A 14427-nucleotide genomic window follows, 5' to 3' on the forward strand; every position below is an offset into this window, starting at 1 on the left:
GGGAGCTGTGCGGTGCCAGCAGAGTGGCGTGCCCAGTACGGGGTCACCATGAGCACAGATGTGGGCTGTTCCCACAGTCCCCGTGAGTAACAAGTACTCCCAAGTGAGACCAGCAACGTCTAGATTGGTTTTAGCCTGTCCATATAAGGGTGAGAAGTGTCTCGAAAATATTCCAAGCCAGTCCCCATATCATAAATATTTCGTTTTACAACGGGCAGCCCATATTCTAGTATTTCTCATGCTAGTTAATAGCCATCTTCTCACCAACAGAAAGCCATTTCAGATCTTCAAGGTCCTAATTAGCAAAGTAATGGTTTTGATCAAGATACAGATAATAGATGTACTTGAAGTAGCCACATCTAGAGGATGAATTTCCTGAGGAGAATCTTCTCCCCTGGATGGTTAATCAGAAATGCCAGCAGCAACTGGTTTACCACGTAATGTAAGTGACGCACGCATAGCATCATAACATGGATGTGGTCTACAGAGGTCAGGTAGGTCAGATTTCTTAAGCATGTTTTTCAGATACATTTTCTTACCTTTTTGTCTACTTACACTCTCTTTGTTGAGGAGAGAGACGGTTAAAACACCCCTCTATGATCATAAATGTATTGATTTCTCCTTTCAGTTGATATATTTTGGATTCCTGTATTTTGAGGCTTTGTTAAGTATATACAGATTTAGAATTTAATATCTTCCTGGTAAACTGAAACATTTCAGTTTAGCTCCAGTAAATGTGTTTTGCTGTAAAGTCTTTGCTGGTTAGTCTTTATATGGCACTTCGTTTCATTCTTTTACTTTCAACTTCCCTGTATACTTACAATTAAAGTGTATCTCTTAAAAGCACCACGTAACCAATTGGATATTAATCTATTTTACATGTAAGCAGGTTTAAAGTTACTGTCTTTTTGTTTTCTCTCTGTCCCACCTGTTTTTTGTTCTTTATTCTGCTCTCCTGCATTCTTTTGGAGAGACTAAGCATTTTAAAAATGATTACGTTTACTCCTGGTCTTATATTCTAATACATTCTGTTATTCTTCTTTTGGTGGTTGCACCTTTGACTTATCAACATCTAATATAAATTAGTACTTTTTACCACTTCCTGGACAATTTAAACACTTTCTTTACCTCCTCTCATTTCCTATGCTCTTGTCAAGTGTTTTGAATAATCAGTGTGTGTGTATTTGCTTTAGGAAGGCGATGTTCACTTAGGCTTGTCCCCCGACCCTTGTATTTACTGTTTCATTGCTCTGTCCTCCGGCATCTCTGAGCTTCCTCGAGGAGATTTTTCAGAGTTAAGAATTCCAAGTTAGTATTTCTTTTCTTCTAACACTTTGAAGACATTATCCTACTGTCTTCTGGCTTTCATTGCTTCTTTGTGTGTGTGTGTGTGTGTGTGTGTGTGTGTGTGTGTGTGTGTGTAAACTGAAGTAGAGTCAGTTTACAATGTGTTGTTGTTTCTTTTGAAAGTCAGCTCTGCATCTCACTGTTGCTTGTTTTTGAAGGTTATATGTCTGCTTTCTCTGGCTGTTTTTAACTTTTTCTCCGTCTTTGGTTTTTAAGTTTTAATTTGGTGTGCCTCTGTGTCATTTTCTATGAATTTACTCTGCTTGAGGTTTGCAATGTCTCCATCTCTCTCAGTTTTGTAAACTTCTCAGTCTGTTCTGTTCCTTGCAGTTTCTAATTTAGTTATCAGTTCTGTTGTGACGTTCCATTGGTCCTCAGTTTGATTCCTGAAGTTTAAAATCACCCTTTCATTCTGTTATCCTGTTACCTCGCCTTTGAGCTTTTGTTTTATTGCACTCGTTCTCATTAAGTCCTGTAAGTGTGAAGCAATTGTAAGAAATGCATTCTGTTCCTTGAATTATTATTTCTTCCAAGTTGGTTTCCTTGCCTTTTACATGCATCTTCCTTTCACCCAGAAGAGGGAAAAGCAGCTGAAAGGGGACAATTCAGCTGAAGTGGCCTGTAGTTTTGATTTTGTGTGTCTGTCTGTTTGTTTTTAAATATCTGGGCTCCGCTTTCTCTTCGGAAACGATGTTAAATGTCCTGTATCAAGGTTCCCTTCACCTGCGCACCGTGAAGTCCCGGCATTGTGGATCCCATCAGGAAGACTCAGCCCTGCTGGTTACTGGTCTGTCTCTCCCCCCACGTTGCATCTCCCTGGGATTTGACACCCAGGACAGTGTTTGCGGGGTGAGGTCGGGTTAGGAGCTGCACCATGCTGCCCTTTTCTGTTCTGCTCCAGAACCTTCTTCTGTTTCTCTTCTCGGTAATTAGTTTTTGAGATTTATCACCGTACATTATGCCCCTTTCCATGTGTGATTATTACTGGTAAAAATTTGTTTTCCTAACGTTAGTTACCTTAAAATTCCTATTCAGCAAGCCTAGTGGTGTGTGTGAGCATGTTTTTTAAAATTTATAGTGGACTTTCCTTATTATAATATGAAGGGGGGATAGAAACTATGTGATGCAGTTTCAGCTGGAGCGCTTACATATTTTCAAGTGTGGCATGTGATCTACCTGGTGATAAAGTGACTTGTGCTTACATCCCCTGAGAACAGCCTCCAGGGGTCTGGCGTGCCTAGGATGAAGCAGAAGAAAGAGAAAGCAGAACCGGGGGAGGGGCAGTCAGAGGAGCAAAGCACACGTGGAACTGGAGCCGATGGAACCGGAACACGCGGTGTCAGGAGGAGAGACAGGGAAAAAGCCACGCAGAAGTTCCAGGGACTTGTCAAGGCCCTAGAGGGTTTCTGAGTATCCCTCACTCCCACTTCTTTTTACCTGTGGGCTACGCGGGTGGAATTCTGTTCACCCAGGGCCATGTCCGTCTTGGCATCTGCTTGGGGTTATAAGGAGCTGGCCTGGGAGGATAGCAGGGCACCGCTCCCACTCCACTGCCCACCTCCACTCGGGCTCCCGGCTGGCTTTCCCTCCAGCAAATCTGTGTGCAAATATTCATTCCTTTAGCTTATTCATACCCAACGGTTCTCCGTTGATGACCTGAAAGAAAATGAATGCAGGGTCAGAATTTAACAAGAATTGACCAGAGTTCCACGGAACCACTTGTGGGCGTTTGACAGTTTGGTGTCTCGGGGCTGCGATGAGGCAGCAAAGAAACACGCCCCAGGAAAACACCGGGTGGTGGGAGGCCTTCTGCTGCAGGCTGCGTGTGAGGTAATGGCCTGCGATTTCCAGCGGCTGAAAGCTTCTCGAGGAAAAACGGTCTTGGAGAGACCCGCTTCCTGCCTTCCCCACCGTGAAAGGGGACTGTGTTCTAGCTGAGAACACAGGCACATTCATCCTGGAGAGCAGAACTTCTGGGAGACAACTGGCACATGTATATTGTTTTGCAAAAATAATCATTTCCTCTGCAGTGCTGCAGAAGAGTCTTTTTTAATTAAAAAAGTTTTTGTTGTGTAGCAGCTCTGCAGTCAATGGCCATTGGAGGTGTGTCCAGGTTTGGGTTGTTATGAACATGGTTGTGTGTCTTTGGTGCCCACGTGCAGACCTAGGAGTGGAATCGCTTTGCTCTGGGGCATCGGCGGGGCCACACTTCCTTGTTAACACCAGAGACTGTCGGTCTATTTAATTTTGGCCATTCTGGTGCTATGTAATGACGTCTCATTATGGCTGTGATTAGCATTTCTCTCTGACGAATGAGGTTGGCCATCTTTCTTCGTGTTTAACGACTAGGTATCTTTTTGTCTGTGTGATGTGCTGATTCAGGTATCTTGCCAACTCTTCTGTGGTTTGTCTGCCTATTTATTATTGATTTGTAGGAGTTCTTTCTAAATTCTGGAGGTAATTTGTGTTGCAATTATCTTCAACGCTGTGGCTTCCATTTTAATTCTCTTTCATGGTGGCTTTGGATGAACAGAAGTTCTTAAAGCTAATGTAATTCAATTATCTTTGTGCCAATATCACACGCAGTCTTAAAAAGCACTCCAGCTTTACAGTAAACCTTGAAACCTTGCGTTGTACATCCTCCAGCTTTTCTCTCCTTTTTCACAATTGCCTTGTCTATTCCTGGGCCTTTGCATTTCAATACATTTTAGCATGAGCTTGTCAATGTCTGAGATACTTACTAGGATTGTGTTAAATCGACATAGATCAATTTGGGCAGGATTGACAACTCGACAATTTTGAGCCTTCCGTTATACAATCATGGGATAGCTCTTCATTATTTAGGTTTTCGTTAATTTTTTTTTTTTTAATGCAGGTACTGGGGATGGAACCCAGGACCTCATGCATGCTAAGCACGCACTCTACCACTGAGCTATTTCCCTCCACCCCACTCCCCGCCCCAGGTCTTATTTAGTTTTGCTCAGCAATCCTTTCTACCATTCCATGTAGAAATCTTGCACCTCTCTTGTTACATTTATTCCTAGGAGTTTGATTTTTTCTTTTTTATGCTATGGCTAATGGCATCTTTTAAAATTTTTGTTTTCTGTTTATTGTTGTTGTATAGAAATACAGCTGATGTTGTATATTGACTGTCCTTGCCCCAGTGTCCTTGATAAACTCACATGTTAATTGTAACCATTTGTATTGTAGGTTCTTTGCATTTATGTGTGATGCAGTCATAGCCTCTGGGAATAACAGTTTTATTTCTTTTGTTCCAGTCCTTGTGCTTTATATTTCCCTTTCCTCTGTTCCACACTGGCTCTGGGACCTGGGACCTAATGAGGTTTTCCCTCTTTCCTTCCAGACGAGGCTGAGGCACACATTGACTATGAAGACAATTTTCCGGACGACAGATCTGTGCTGTTCAGAGAGCTCATGGAAGATTCCCGGACGGAGGCAGAGGAGGACAGGGATCCGGGTGCAGCCCCTGAGGCGGCTCCGAAACAGGACCGCCTGGTCTCCATTTCTGTGGGGAGACTACCCCCAGCCGGGGACACAGCCTCTGCGCCAACTACAGGCTGGCCCAGCGCTGGGAGCAGCGCCCCCACAGACCTGCCGGAATCCCCGCGCAACCAGAAGTTCTTGTTCTGGTTTCCCGCTGAGACCTTCCACGAGCCTGAGTTGGAGCAGGAGACGGAGGAGGACACCAAAGAGCAGTTTCCTGGTGGAGACAAGCTCAGGGGCAGAACCCCGGCCCCAGCGGAGCCTGAGACCAGGGTCCCCTACAGCGGCACTGATGGTCCCTCGGGGACCTTTGTGGGCAGGAATGACAGCAAGGTAGGTGACCCAGTGGTGAGCAGCAGCGATGGGTCCTGGTTAGATGGCTACCCCGTGACCGATGGGGCTTGGAGGAAGACGGAGGCAGAGGAAGAGGAAGAAGAGGAAGATGAGGACAAGGGGGATGGATCAGTTGGGCTGGAAGAAAGCATCCTGGTTACTCCCAATCAGCCTGTTCTTGTGGAAGTTAAGAAGCTCATGGGTACCACCCTCACACCAAGCGAGGACATGACCCGTAGTTCAGTTCTTCCAACTCAAACACTAGACGTAGAAGCTTTGGCTCTCAGACCCATGAATGTGTCTGAAACTGAGGGTCCCAGCAAGGAGGATGGTGATTTGACTAGGTACGGGTCAACCGTCCCTTGGAGATTTGCCACTGAGAGGTCCCCTATGGCCACCCTACCCCATGAACTCACCAGCTCCTCCCTGGAGACAGCAACCACCGCTGTCCCGGAGACACCCAACCGCATTCCCCCAACTGTCATGGCGGCCCCCCAGACTCCAGTGGCAACCACTGCCCCTGGGGCCCGGGACACCTTCCCATACCTGCTGTCCGAGGACTTCTTGGGACAGGAAGACCCCGGGCCAGGGGCAAGTGAGGACCTCCTTCCAACCCTGGAGCCCTGTGTTGGGGATGAGTGTCCCAGCCTCAGCAGAGGCCCCATCATTGCCACCATCGTCACCGTCCTGTGCCTGCTGCTGTTCCTGGCGGGCGTGGGGGCCGTGTGGGGCCACCGCAGGTGCCAGCACAAGAGCTCTGTGTACAAGCTGAACGGCGGCCCGCGGCAGGCTCGGCACTACCACCAGCAGATCGAGATGGAGAAGGTCTAGCCAGCTGGGCTGGGCACCCCCAGAGCCACTGGGGAGGAGAAGAAACTGTGACACGTCCCCTTGAGAAACACGGATGGTTCACAAGAGCAGGAAATGGGGAGTGAGGCTCATCCTCTTTGTCTCAGGTCTTTGTTTAAGAGGCTGAGAAGCGTCTCCTGAGGCCCCCGGCAGGGCAGGGAGGCTTCGGTGGCATCATCACACATGTCAGTATCTCCCCGACCGTCTGCCCTGCGACCCGTGGCGCTCATCCCAGCCCGAGCTTGGCTCTAATTCCAGCCTGAGGTCGACACTCACTTCTGTTGTCTACTTTGCTTTTTTTTTTTTTTTTTAAGACAGAAAATGACTGACTCCATGACCTGAAATTGTTGAAGTAGGCATGACACACGGAGCATCAGAGAGCAGTGTTATGAGGATGTAGATATTTCATTGTTGGGAGTGGCCGAGAGAAGAATAATGGATTATTGCCTTTTAGTGTCACGATGTTGCTGTGGGCAAACGAGCCAAAGACCAGGACACAGTCTAGACGAGATTTCTTTTTAACTGTTTGTTGAAATTGGAAAGAACTGAAGGCTGACATTTTGTTGGGGGAAGGGGACGTGGGACACATGTCCACCCCTTTCCTGATATTCTGCGAGACGGCCCATCATTTTTTTTTTTAAAGACAAGGTTAGCTTTGTCCCGGCAGGCACCATTTCCTCAGAAGCAGCGGCCTGGTTGTCTTAGACCAGTCTGTGCCTAGGAGTGCCTTAGAGTTTTTGCCAGGACTAACAAAACTCAGTCCTTGGTTTCCTTTCTCAGGATTAACCATTTCCCTGAACTCCCAGGAGGAGGGACAACATAGGAGGGAAAAACAATGTTTTAAGAGGGCCAAGCTCTAGAATATCAAGCATGGGTACTTACTTGATGCAGAAGCAGAGGAATTAAAAAGGAATGTGAAATGACGTGCTGATCGGTAAGTGCTGTGGAAATAGCCTGAGTGCAGGGTGGACTCACCCTGGCCATTGGGAGACCCGGCTCACGGTGGCCAGCAAGGCCTGTTCGGGACAGTAGTTTTCCAAGCGTGCTCCTCAGACCAGTGACACCAACATCATCTGGGAACTTGCTGGAGATACAAATTCTCTGGTTCCACCCCAGACAAAGCAGAGGCCCTGGGGGTGGGGCCAGCGCTCTGTGTTTGAACCAGCCCTCTAGGTGACTCTGACACGCACTCAAGATTGAGAACCACTGGTTTATGGCAACAAAGTTTGAGCTTGGAGGCCGCTTGAGGCCCTGGAGGCACAGACAAGCAACACCTGGGGTCTGTCCTGCATCGACGTCAGGGATGCTGTGCCCGAGGCGCCAGTTAAGGCTGCCGAAATACCATCTCCAGTGGTCTCCCATGTGTCGGCCCAGAAACAAAACACACTCTGTTTGCCCAGTGTGAATCGCCTTCTTAACAATAGTTTTCAGTGGTAAAGAGGGATGGAGGCAACACATTGATTTTGAGACACTAGGAGTCTAAGTGTCCCGATTTACAATGGAAAAACTGCGTTAGTGGTGTTTTACCGAAAGAAAAAGAGACTTCCCACATGTTTTGTACCCGGCCACTTTTTGGGGGCGGGGGGGGGCGCAAGCTTTGGAAAAATAAGCTCAATAGTGCAAAGACAGTCCAGCATAGTCAAAGAGCTCAGTCCCCATTTCTGAGTAAATGAAGGCGGGAGGGCACTAATGGAATACCCATGCGTCCGACGAAAACCTAGAACAACAGGAACGAAATGCTTTCTACGCGTAACCAAAGCCAAACACAACAAAAGAAAAGCCGGAGAGTGTATATATTTATGACTAGATACTTTTCTAATCTAGTACAAGGTAACTTTCCTCCCTTTAGAAATAACCTGCAACATAACCTCCATTTCAACATCGGGGGTCATGTCATCCAACTGTTACATAATAACCCAGGAATGCTGACTTAATATCAACACAAAAATAGGTAATATTAATACAAATGTATTCATAAATGTGTTACAAATACATTAGTACATGGAAATGTGGTATTTGGTAGAAATGCTAAATAAACCTGACACACCCGTTTTTAAGATTTTACTGATTTGGTGTTACCTAAACTAATGTTAGAGGATCTAAAAATACACATAGAAAGGGAATGATTAAAACACTGTAAACTTAAACTGTATGTTGTTATGCATGTTTTGAGACAGGTAAATGTTTCATGCTCATGAAAATTTGTGGGGAGATCCATTAACACAAAGCTTCTGAGATATTTAAAATAAATATTTCCCCAAACAGTTACTTAGTGTATTTTATATCTGAGTTATGTCACAATAGTTCTTTCTGGAAAAAAAAAAAAAAAAAAAAAGATCCTCTAGTAATTTTGAAAATAATGTCTTAACACTTGCTGTATCTAAGACCACCCTTTCTAAGCCTCAGTCTCAGCCACGTTGCCTCCTGCAGCAGGATTTCAGGGGCGTCTGCAGAGCCCCTCCCCCTCCCTCTACCTTCCTCCCACAACCAGAGACCATGCCTCCCACTACAACAAAAAAACCCAGGACCTTGCTGCACAAAATGTGGTTCCCAGGCCAGCAGCACAGACACCATGTAGGAATGTTAGAAATGCAGAATCCTAAATCATCACTTCAGACTAGTCTACAAAGCTACAGTAATCAGAACAGTATGGTATTGGCATAAAACCAGACACAGGTCAACGGAACAAGATAGAAAGTCCAGAGATAAACCCACGCACTCAATTAATCTACAACAAAGGAGGCAGGAATACACAATGGAGAGAGGACAGTCTCTTCAGTAAGTGGTGCTGGGAAAACTGGACAGTTACCTGTAAAAGACCAAAATTAGAACATTTTCTAACACCTTATACAAAAATAAACTCAAAATGGATTAAAGACCTAAATGTAAGACCAGATACTATAAAACTCTTAGAGGAACACATAGGCAGAACACTCTTTGACATTAATCACAGCAATATTTTGTTTGAACCAGCTGCTGGAGTAACGGAAATAAAAGCAAAAATAAACAAATGGGAGCTAATTAAATTTCAAAGTTTTTGCACAGCTAAGGATACCATAACAAAACAAAAAGACAACCTACAGAATGGGAGAAAATATTTGCAAATGATGTGACCGACAAGGGACTAACTTCCAAAATATACAAACAGCTCATACAGCTTAATATCAAAAAAGCAACCCAATCAAAAAGTAGGCAGAAGACCTAAACAGACATTTCTTCAAAGAAGACATACAGATGGCCAACAGGCACATGAAAAGATGCTCAACATCACTGATCGTTAGAGAAATGCAAATCAAAACTACAAAGAGATAACACCTCACACCAGTCAGAATGGCCATCATTCAAAAGTCTGCAAACAATAAATGCTGGAGAGGGTGTGGAGAAAAGGGAACCCTCCTACACTGCTGGTAGGAATGTAAATTGGTGCAGCCACTATGGAGAACAGTATGGAGGTTCCTTAAAAAACTAAAAATAAACTTACCATGCAATCCAGCAATCCCACTCCTCGGCATTTATCTGGAGAAAAATATAATTTGAAAAGACGCATGTTTCCCAGTGTTCATAGCAGCACTATTTACAATGGCCAAGACATGGAAACAACCTAAATGCCCATCAACAGATAACTGGATAAAGATGTAGTATCTATATGGAATACTACTCAGCCATAAAAAAGAATAAAATAATACCATTTGCAGCAACATGGATGGACCTGGAGATCGTCATTCTAAGTGAAGTAAGCCAGAAAGAGAAAGAAAAATGTCATGTAATGTCACTTATATGTGGAATCTAAAAAAAAGTGAACTAAAAAAATGAACTTATTTACAGAACAGAAACAGACTCACAGACATAGAGAGCAGACTCATGGTTACCAGGAGGGGAAGAGAGTGGGAAGGGATAAACTGGGAATTCAAATTTTGCATCTCTTGGGGAGTGATGGAAATGTTAGGTATATTGATTGTGGCAGTGGTTTCATTGGTGTAGAGATCTATCAAAATTCAAATTGTACATCTGAAATATGTATAGTTTACTGCACAGGAATCATACTATAATAAAGTTGTTTAAAAAATAAGAAACTAAGAACACCAAAAAATGCATAATCTCAGGCCCCACCCCAGACCTGCTAAATCAGATTCTGCATTTGCCAAGATGCCGGTGACAGGCAGGCATGGTCAAGTGTGAGAAGCACCAGCCCAAGAGACCAGAGCCGATTGCCTCCCTTCTCCTAAAGGATGGGACAGTCAGAGAGGGCACAGCCACTGTCCAGCCATGGCCTGCAGGAGGCAAAGATTTTAAAGACCTAGACCTCGTCTCTCACCCTGCAGTCTCTTAGCAGCAAGTCCCGGCGGTCAGTGGCCGAGGGTGAGGGAGCCCAGGCATTGTCCACCATCGGGGTCAGGCCCCTGGGGCTCAGGGCAAGGTGGAAAAGGGATCTGGAGAGGCGAGTGAAGAAATCCAGCTCAGGGACGGTCAGTACCCATCCCATCTGCCTCATGTCCCGCTTTACCTCTGCGGACACCACGCATGACTCCTCCCGAGCCACCCAGTGTGGTGGACACTTTTGGTGCCCCGCTAGGTCCCCTTCACTTGCCAGGTGAACCCATCCTCCTACGGCCCTGTTGGCTGCTTAAATGCCCATAGATGCATAAGTGTATCCTTCTTACCCAGAGAATTGTCCTCAGCCTAATGGGAGGCCCCTCACCTAGGAGTTGGTCCCCCACCCCACCCATCCAGCAGCCTTCATGCAGCAATGACTCACCGACACAGGCATACAGAAGGCTGGCCTCCCTGCCTCCAGGTGAGAGAGCTCTCATGGGATCAGGTTGAGGCTGGTCTCCAACGAGACCACACCCCTGCCGGTTCCTGCCTTCCCGTGCCCTTCTCCTGAGAGCACTCCATCACTTGAGAGATGCTTTGCTTCAAGGGATCTGGACCTAACAAGTCCAGTGACGTGCAGACTCATACTCCCCACTCCACCACTCCAGCTCAGCCCAAGCTTTCCCACTGTATCCTCTGGAATTTGTGGGTAACACCAACAGAATCCCTGGGTCCTCCCCATCCTCTTCAAAGAGCTGATGTGTGAACTCTCCGTGCTGTAGCTCTGGCAATGCCCTGGGTGGTCCCTCACCCTTTCCACCTGCCTCCTTCTACACTTGTCTTTCTCTTTGCTGGTCCTTGGGTGACAGGCATGGAGCATGGTAGCCATTGGCAGTCATGCCTGGAGGCTTTTGGTCTTTGTTTGAAACAGTACATACTTTGTAAATACTTTGTCACTTCTCAGACTTTGGCGGCAAGAGACCAGCTCATCAGATCCCAAGCAAGCCCTGCATTCCAAATGTTTCCCCTAGTGGGATCCCAGGTCTCTGAAAGAGAACCTTCCTGGGGAAAAGGAATGAGCCTCCAACTCCTGAGGGCCGTGGGCCCACTCCTGGCTGGGCAGGATCCCTGCTCTGCATGAGGACCAATAGTCACAGGGTGAGGACTCTGCTTTGCCTGATGCACAGCAGAAACCTCACTGACCTGAGAAAACAGCTCATTACAACACACGTCCTCGAATGGCGGTGTGGTTAATTTAAGACAGTCCCACTCAGCGGACAGAGAAAACAGTAAAGGAGAAACAAAAGAAAACATTTAACATGATTTTTTTTTAAATTTTGTTTTCAACAGTTTTCCAAGTTGTAATTTCCCAGAGTAAGGCTGTCACCCACTGTCCCGACCCAAGGAGGGGAGGTGGGAAGGACCAGGGCAATGACGTTTGTCATTTGGCCCACCGACCACCACCCGAAAGCGGCACATCTTGAACCTGTTGGCCAGATTGCTTCATTTCTTCCCATTCTTTTCTTGTAAAATGAGGCACCATTATCTTAGCTCACTCATTCATTCAACAAGCCACCAAAGCCAGATACTGGGAGGGGGGTGGGGGCATAGGACTGGGGCGTGGAGAAGATTCTGGTCCGGAACAGACCACAGCCCCCAAGACCCTTATTCCCAGGGTAGGAGTGGGTCAGGGAGGGCGAAGCTGGGCTGTCCTGGTGTCCTCCCTCCCAGGGAGGTGCTATGGGGATGGGGCGCGGAAGAGCCCTGCCCGGGCTGCGGGCACAGGAAGTCCAACGCACAAAACCTCTGCCTGAGGCGTCTTTAAGGACCCTTCCCTTCCCATCCCCCGCCCTTGTATACAGTTTAAACCCTCCACACTGGGTCATTCAAGACTGGAGTCCCCAGAAAAAAGAAGTCGCTGTTTGGGGGATGGCAGACGATCAACAGCTGAGACAGCTGCGATGAAGGATTAGTGGTGGGTTTTTCTCGGAGGCTTGCTACAAACGTTGCTGCTGTGCATGTGCAAACACTATTAAACGAGAATGTTTTCGCTGGCTCCCATCCACCTTCTCCCCACAGTTTAAGTATTGAAATTTTTTTTCCCCTAAACTGAAGGAGCTCCGGTGTGCAGCTCACGTTGAAAACTTAAAAAAAGGTATTTCCATAAATGTTGGCAGAAACCGGCTGCTGTTTATTCCAACCACCGTCATAATAAACCCTTTCCCAGTGACAATCTAACAAATCATTTTCTGTTTGCCACTGAGTTTTGCTTCAATCACATTTTTGTGCTCTTCAAATTCCCTTTAGTAGGAACTCCTAAAAGCCACGTTTCCTAAGGCAGCCTTTGTGGACAACGGAGCCAAGGGGTTCACCTGGATCCCAGGGGCAGGAGTTAGTCTCAGACTCAGAGAGAGATCAGTGTGGAAAACATTGGTATCCGCAACATTTCAATTAGTTGCTTTTAAACCCGTATGTACACACAAACCTTCCCTCAGCCCTTCGCTGCTAAGGTAAAATCTGAGCATTAACGGGTACAGGTAGGCCCTCTCCGGTGGGGCCCCTGCCCGGGCTGCCGAGAGGCAGTGGGGCTGCACCCAGCTCCTTGCCCCACGGCAGGCAGCCTCCCCGGCTCAGGGACCGGCCAGAGGGACCTGCCAGTAACTGCTGGGCTACGTGCAGGTGGGTCACAGGGCAAACGAGGGATCTCAGGCTGGGCTTGGAGACCCCCAAAAGCTTACAGAGGCGCCTGTGTTCTCAAAAGACAGGCCAGACACATGCTGAGCCCATAAGGTCTCCACCCAGGACTCTTCTAGGCTCTTCCAAGAAACACGCTCAGGGAGGCACTGGGTTGGGGTCACCGGGTGCAGCCTGCACGCTGGGGTTTCATGGTAGGTTTGGAGGAATCAACCCATCTTTTTTTTTTTTTTTTTAAGATGGGTTTGGTTTTCTTTGAAATAAAAACTTAGTAACTGGATTCCACAGCCTTCAATCCAAGCAAAGGGCTGACAATGTTGATCGTACTGTCCCCAGGGTTTCTCCCCCGGGGACATTGCTAGGAGGGGGGTGGAGGCACTTTTTAATCCCCAGTTGAAAGAGGCCAACTTCAGAGAGCGGTTGGGAACCCCTGCCCACCACCACGCAGCCCTGTGCGGGCCATCGTCACCCACACGCCACTCACCCTAGGCTCCAAGGGAGAGGACCAAAGGGAAGTTCTGCAGGGCACAGAGAAGTGGAGAGAGTCCTGGCCTGTGACCTACTCCCCCACTGACTTCAAAAGGAAGGTTCTCTGGTGGAGGAGAGGGTGGGGCGAGGGAAGCAGGGAGAACCCAGCATCCCATGGGCAGCAGCCATCTAGGGTCTGACTCATGGCTGGGCGGGAGGGCTGCTACTGACACACACAAAGGCAGCCGTCCATCATCCAATGACCCTGACTCCCCCAGGCGTGCAGACCGCTGGCATGGCAAATTCAGCCAAAGCCTGGGGAGTGGGTGATGGTCTTGAGCTGGGTTCCTCAAGGGAAAGCCTGACATGAGGAATTTTGTGCAGGGAAAAGAGGATATGCTCGCAGGAGAAAGGGAATGAAGGGAGTAGCACAGTGCAGGAGGAGAAGCAGGGGACATCTGAGTCCCCAGAGGTTAGAACAGTGAGATGGGATAAAGGAAGCTTTGAAAAGCAACACCACCTGAGTTTTCCACCCTTAGGGAGTCACCATTACACTAAAGACCCCGAAGTCTACCTCCTTGTATTCCTCTCCAAGCTGCGGTGGGAAAAACCCTGTCTCCTGCAGTCGTCTCAGGAGGGTCCCAGCCAGACTGAGTGGCAGGGAATAGGGTTGAATAAAGAAAGCCCAGACTTCAGAGCATCACTCCCTCCTGGTTTTCTCCAACCTCAAAGGTGGCTCCTTCTGTCTCTTTGGTGTGTTTCTCATTTCCCAGGGGGTCCCAGGGCTCTGTCCTTGGTAACACCCTCCTCCTTTTTTTTTGCTTCTCAATATACACAAACCACCTGAGGACTCCATCCAGCCTCGTGGCTCTAAAGACCACTTACATTTAGTAGGGGGAGCTGTGGCTCTCCTCCTGG

General features: G+C 47.4%; 1 protein-coding gene across 1 annotated transcript in view; it reads left to right on the forward strand.

Annotated features, from left to right (window-relative positions):
* Window positions 1-8296, forward strand: part of SUSD5 (sushi domain containing 5) — a 34431-nt gene extending 26135 nt beyond the window's left edge. The window contains exon 7 of the mRNA XM_064496121.1: window positions 4712-8296. Within this exon, the coding sequence (XP_064352191.1) occupies window positions 4712-6015 (1304 nt within the window). The 3' untranslated portion in view covers window positions 6016-8296. The remainder of the gene's footprint in view (window positions 1-4711) is intronic.
* Window positions 8297-14427: the final 6131 nt, after the last annotated feature.

Source organism: Camelus dromedarius, chromosome 17, assembly GCF_036321535.1.
Source record: "Camelus dromedarius isolate mCamDro1 chromosome 17, mCamDro1.pat, whole genome shotgun sequence".
NCBI lineage: Eukaryota > Metazoa > Chordata > Mammalia > Artiodactyla > Camelidae > Camelus > Camelus dromedarius.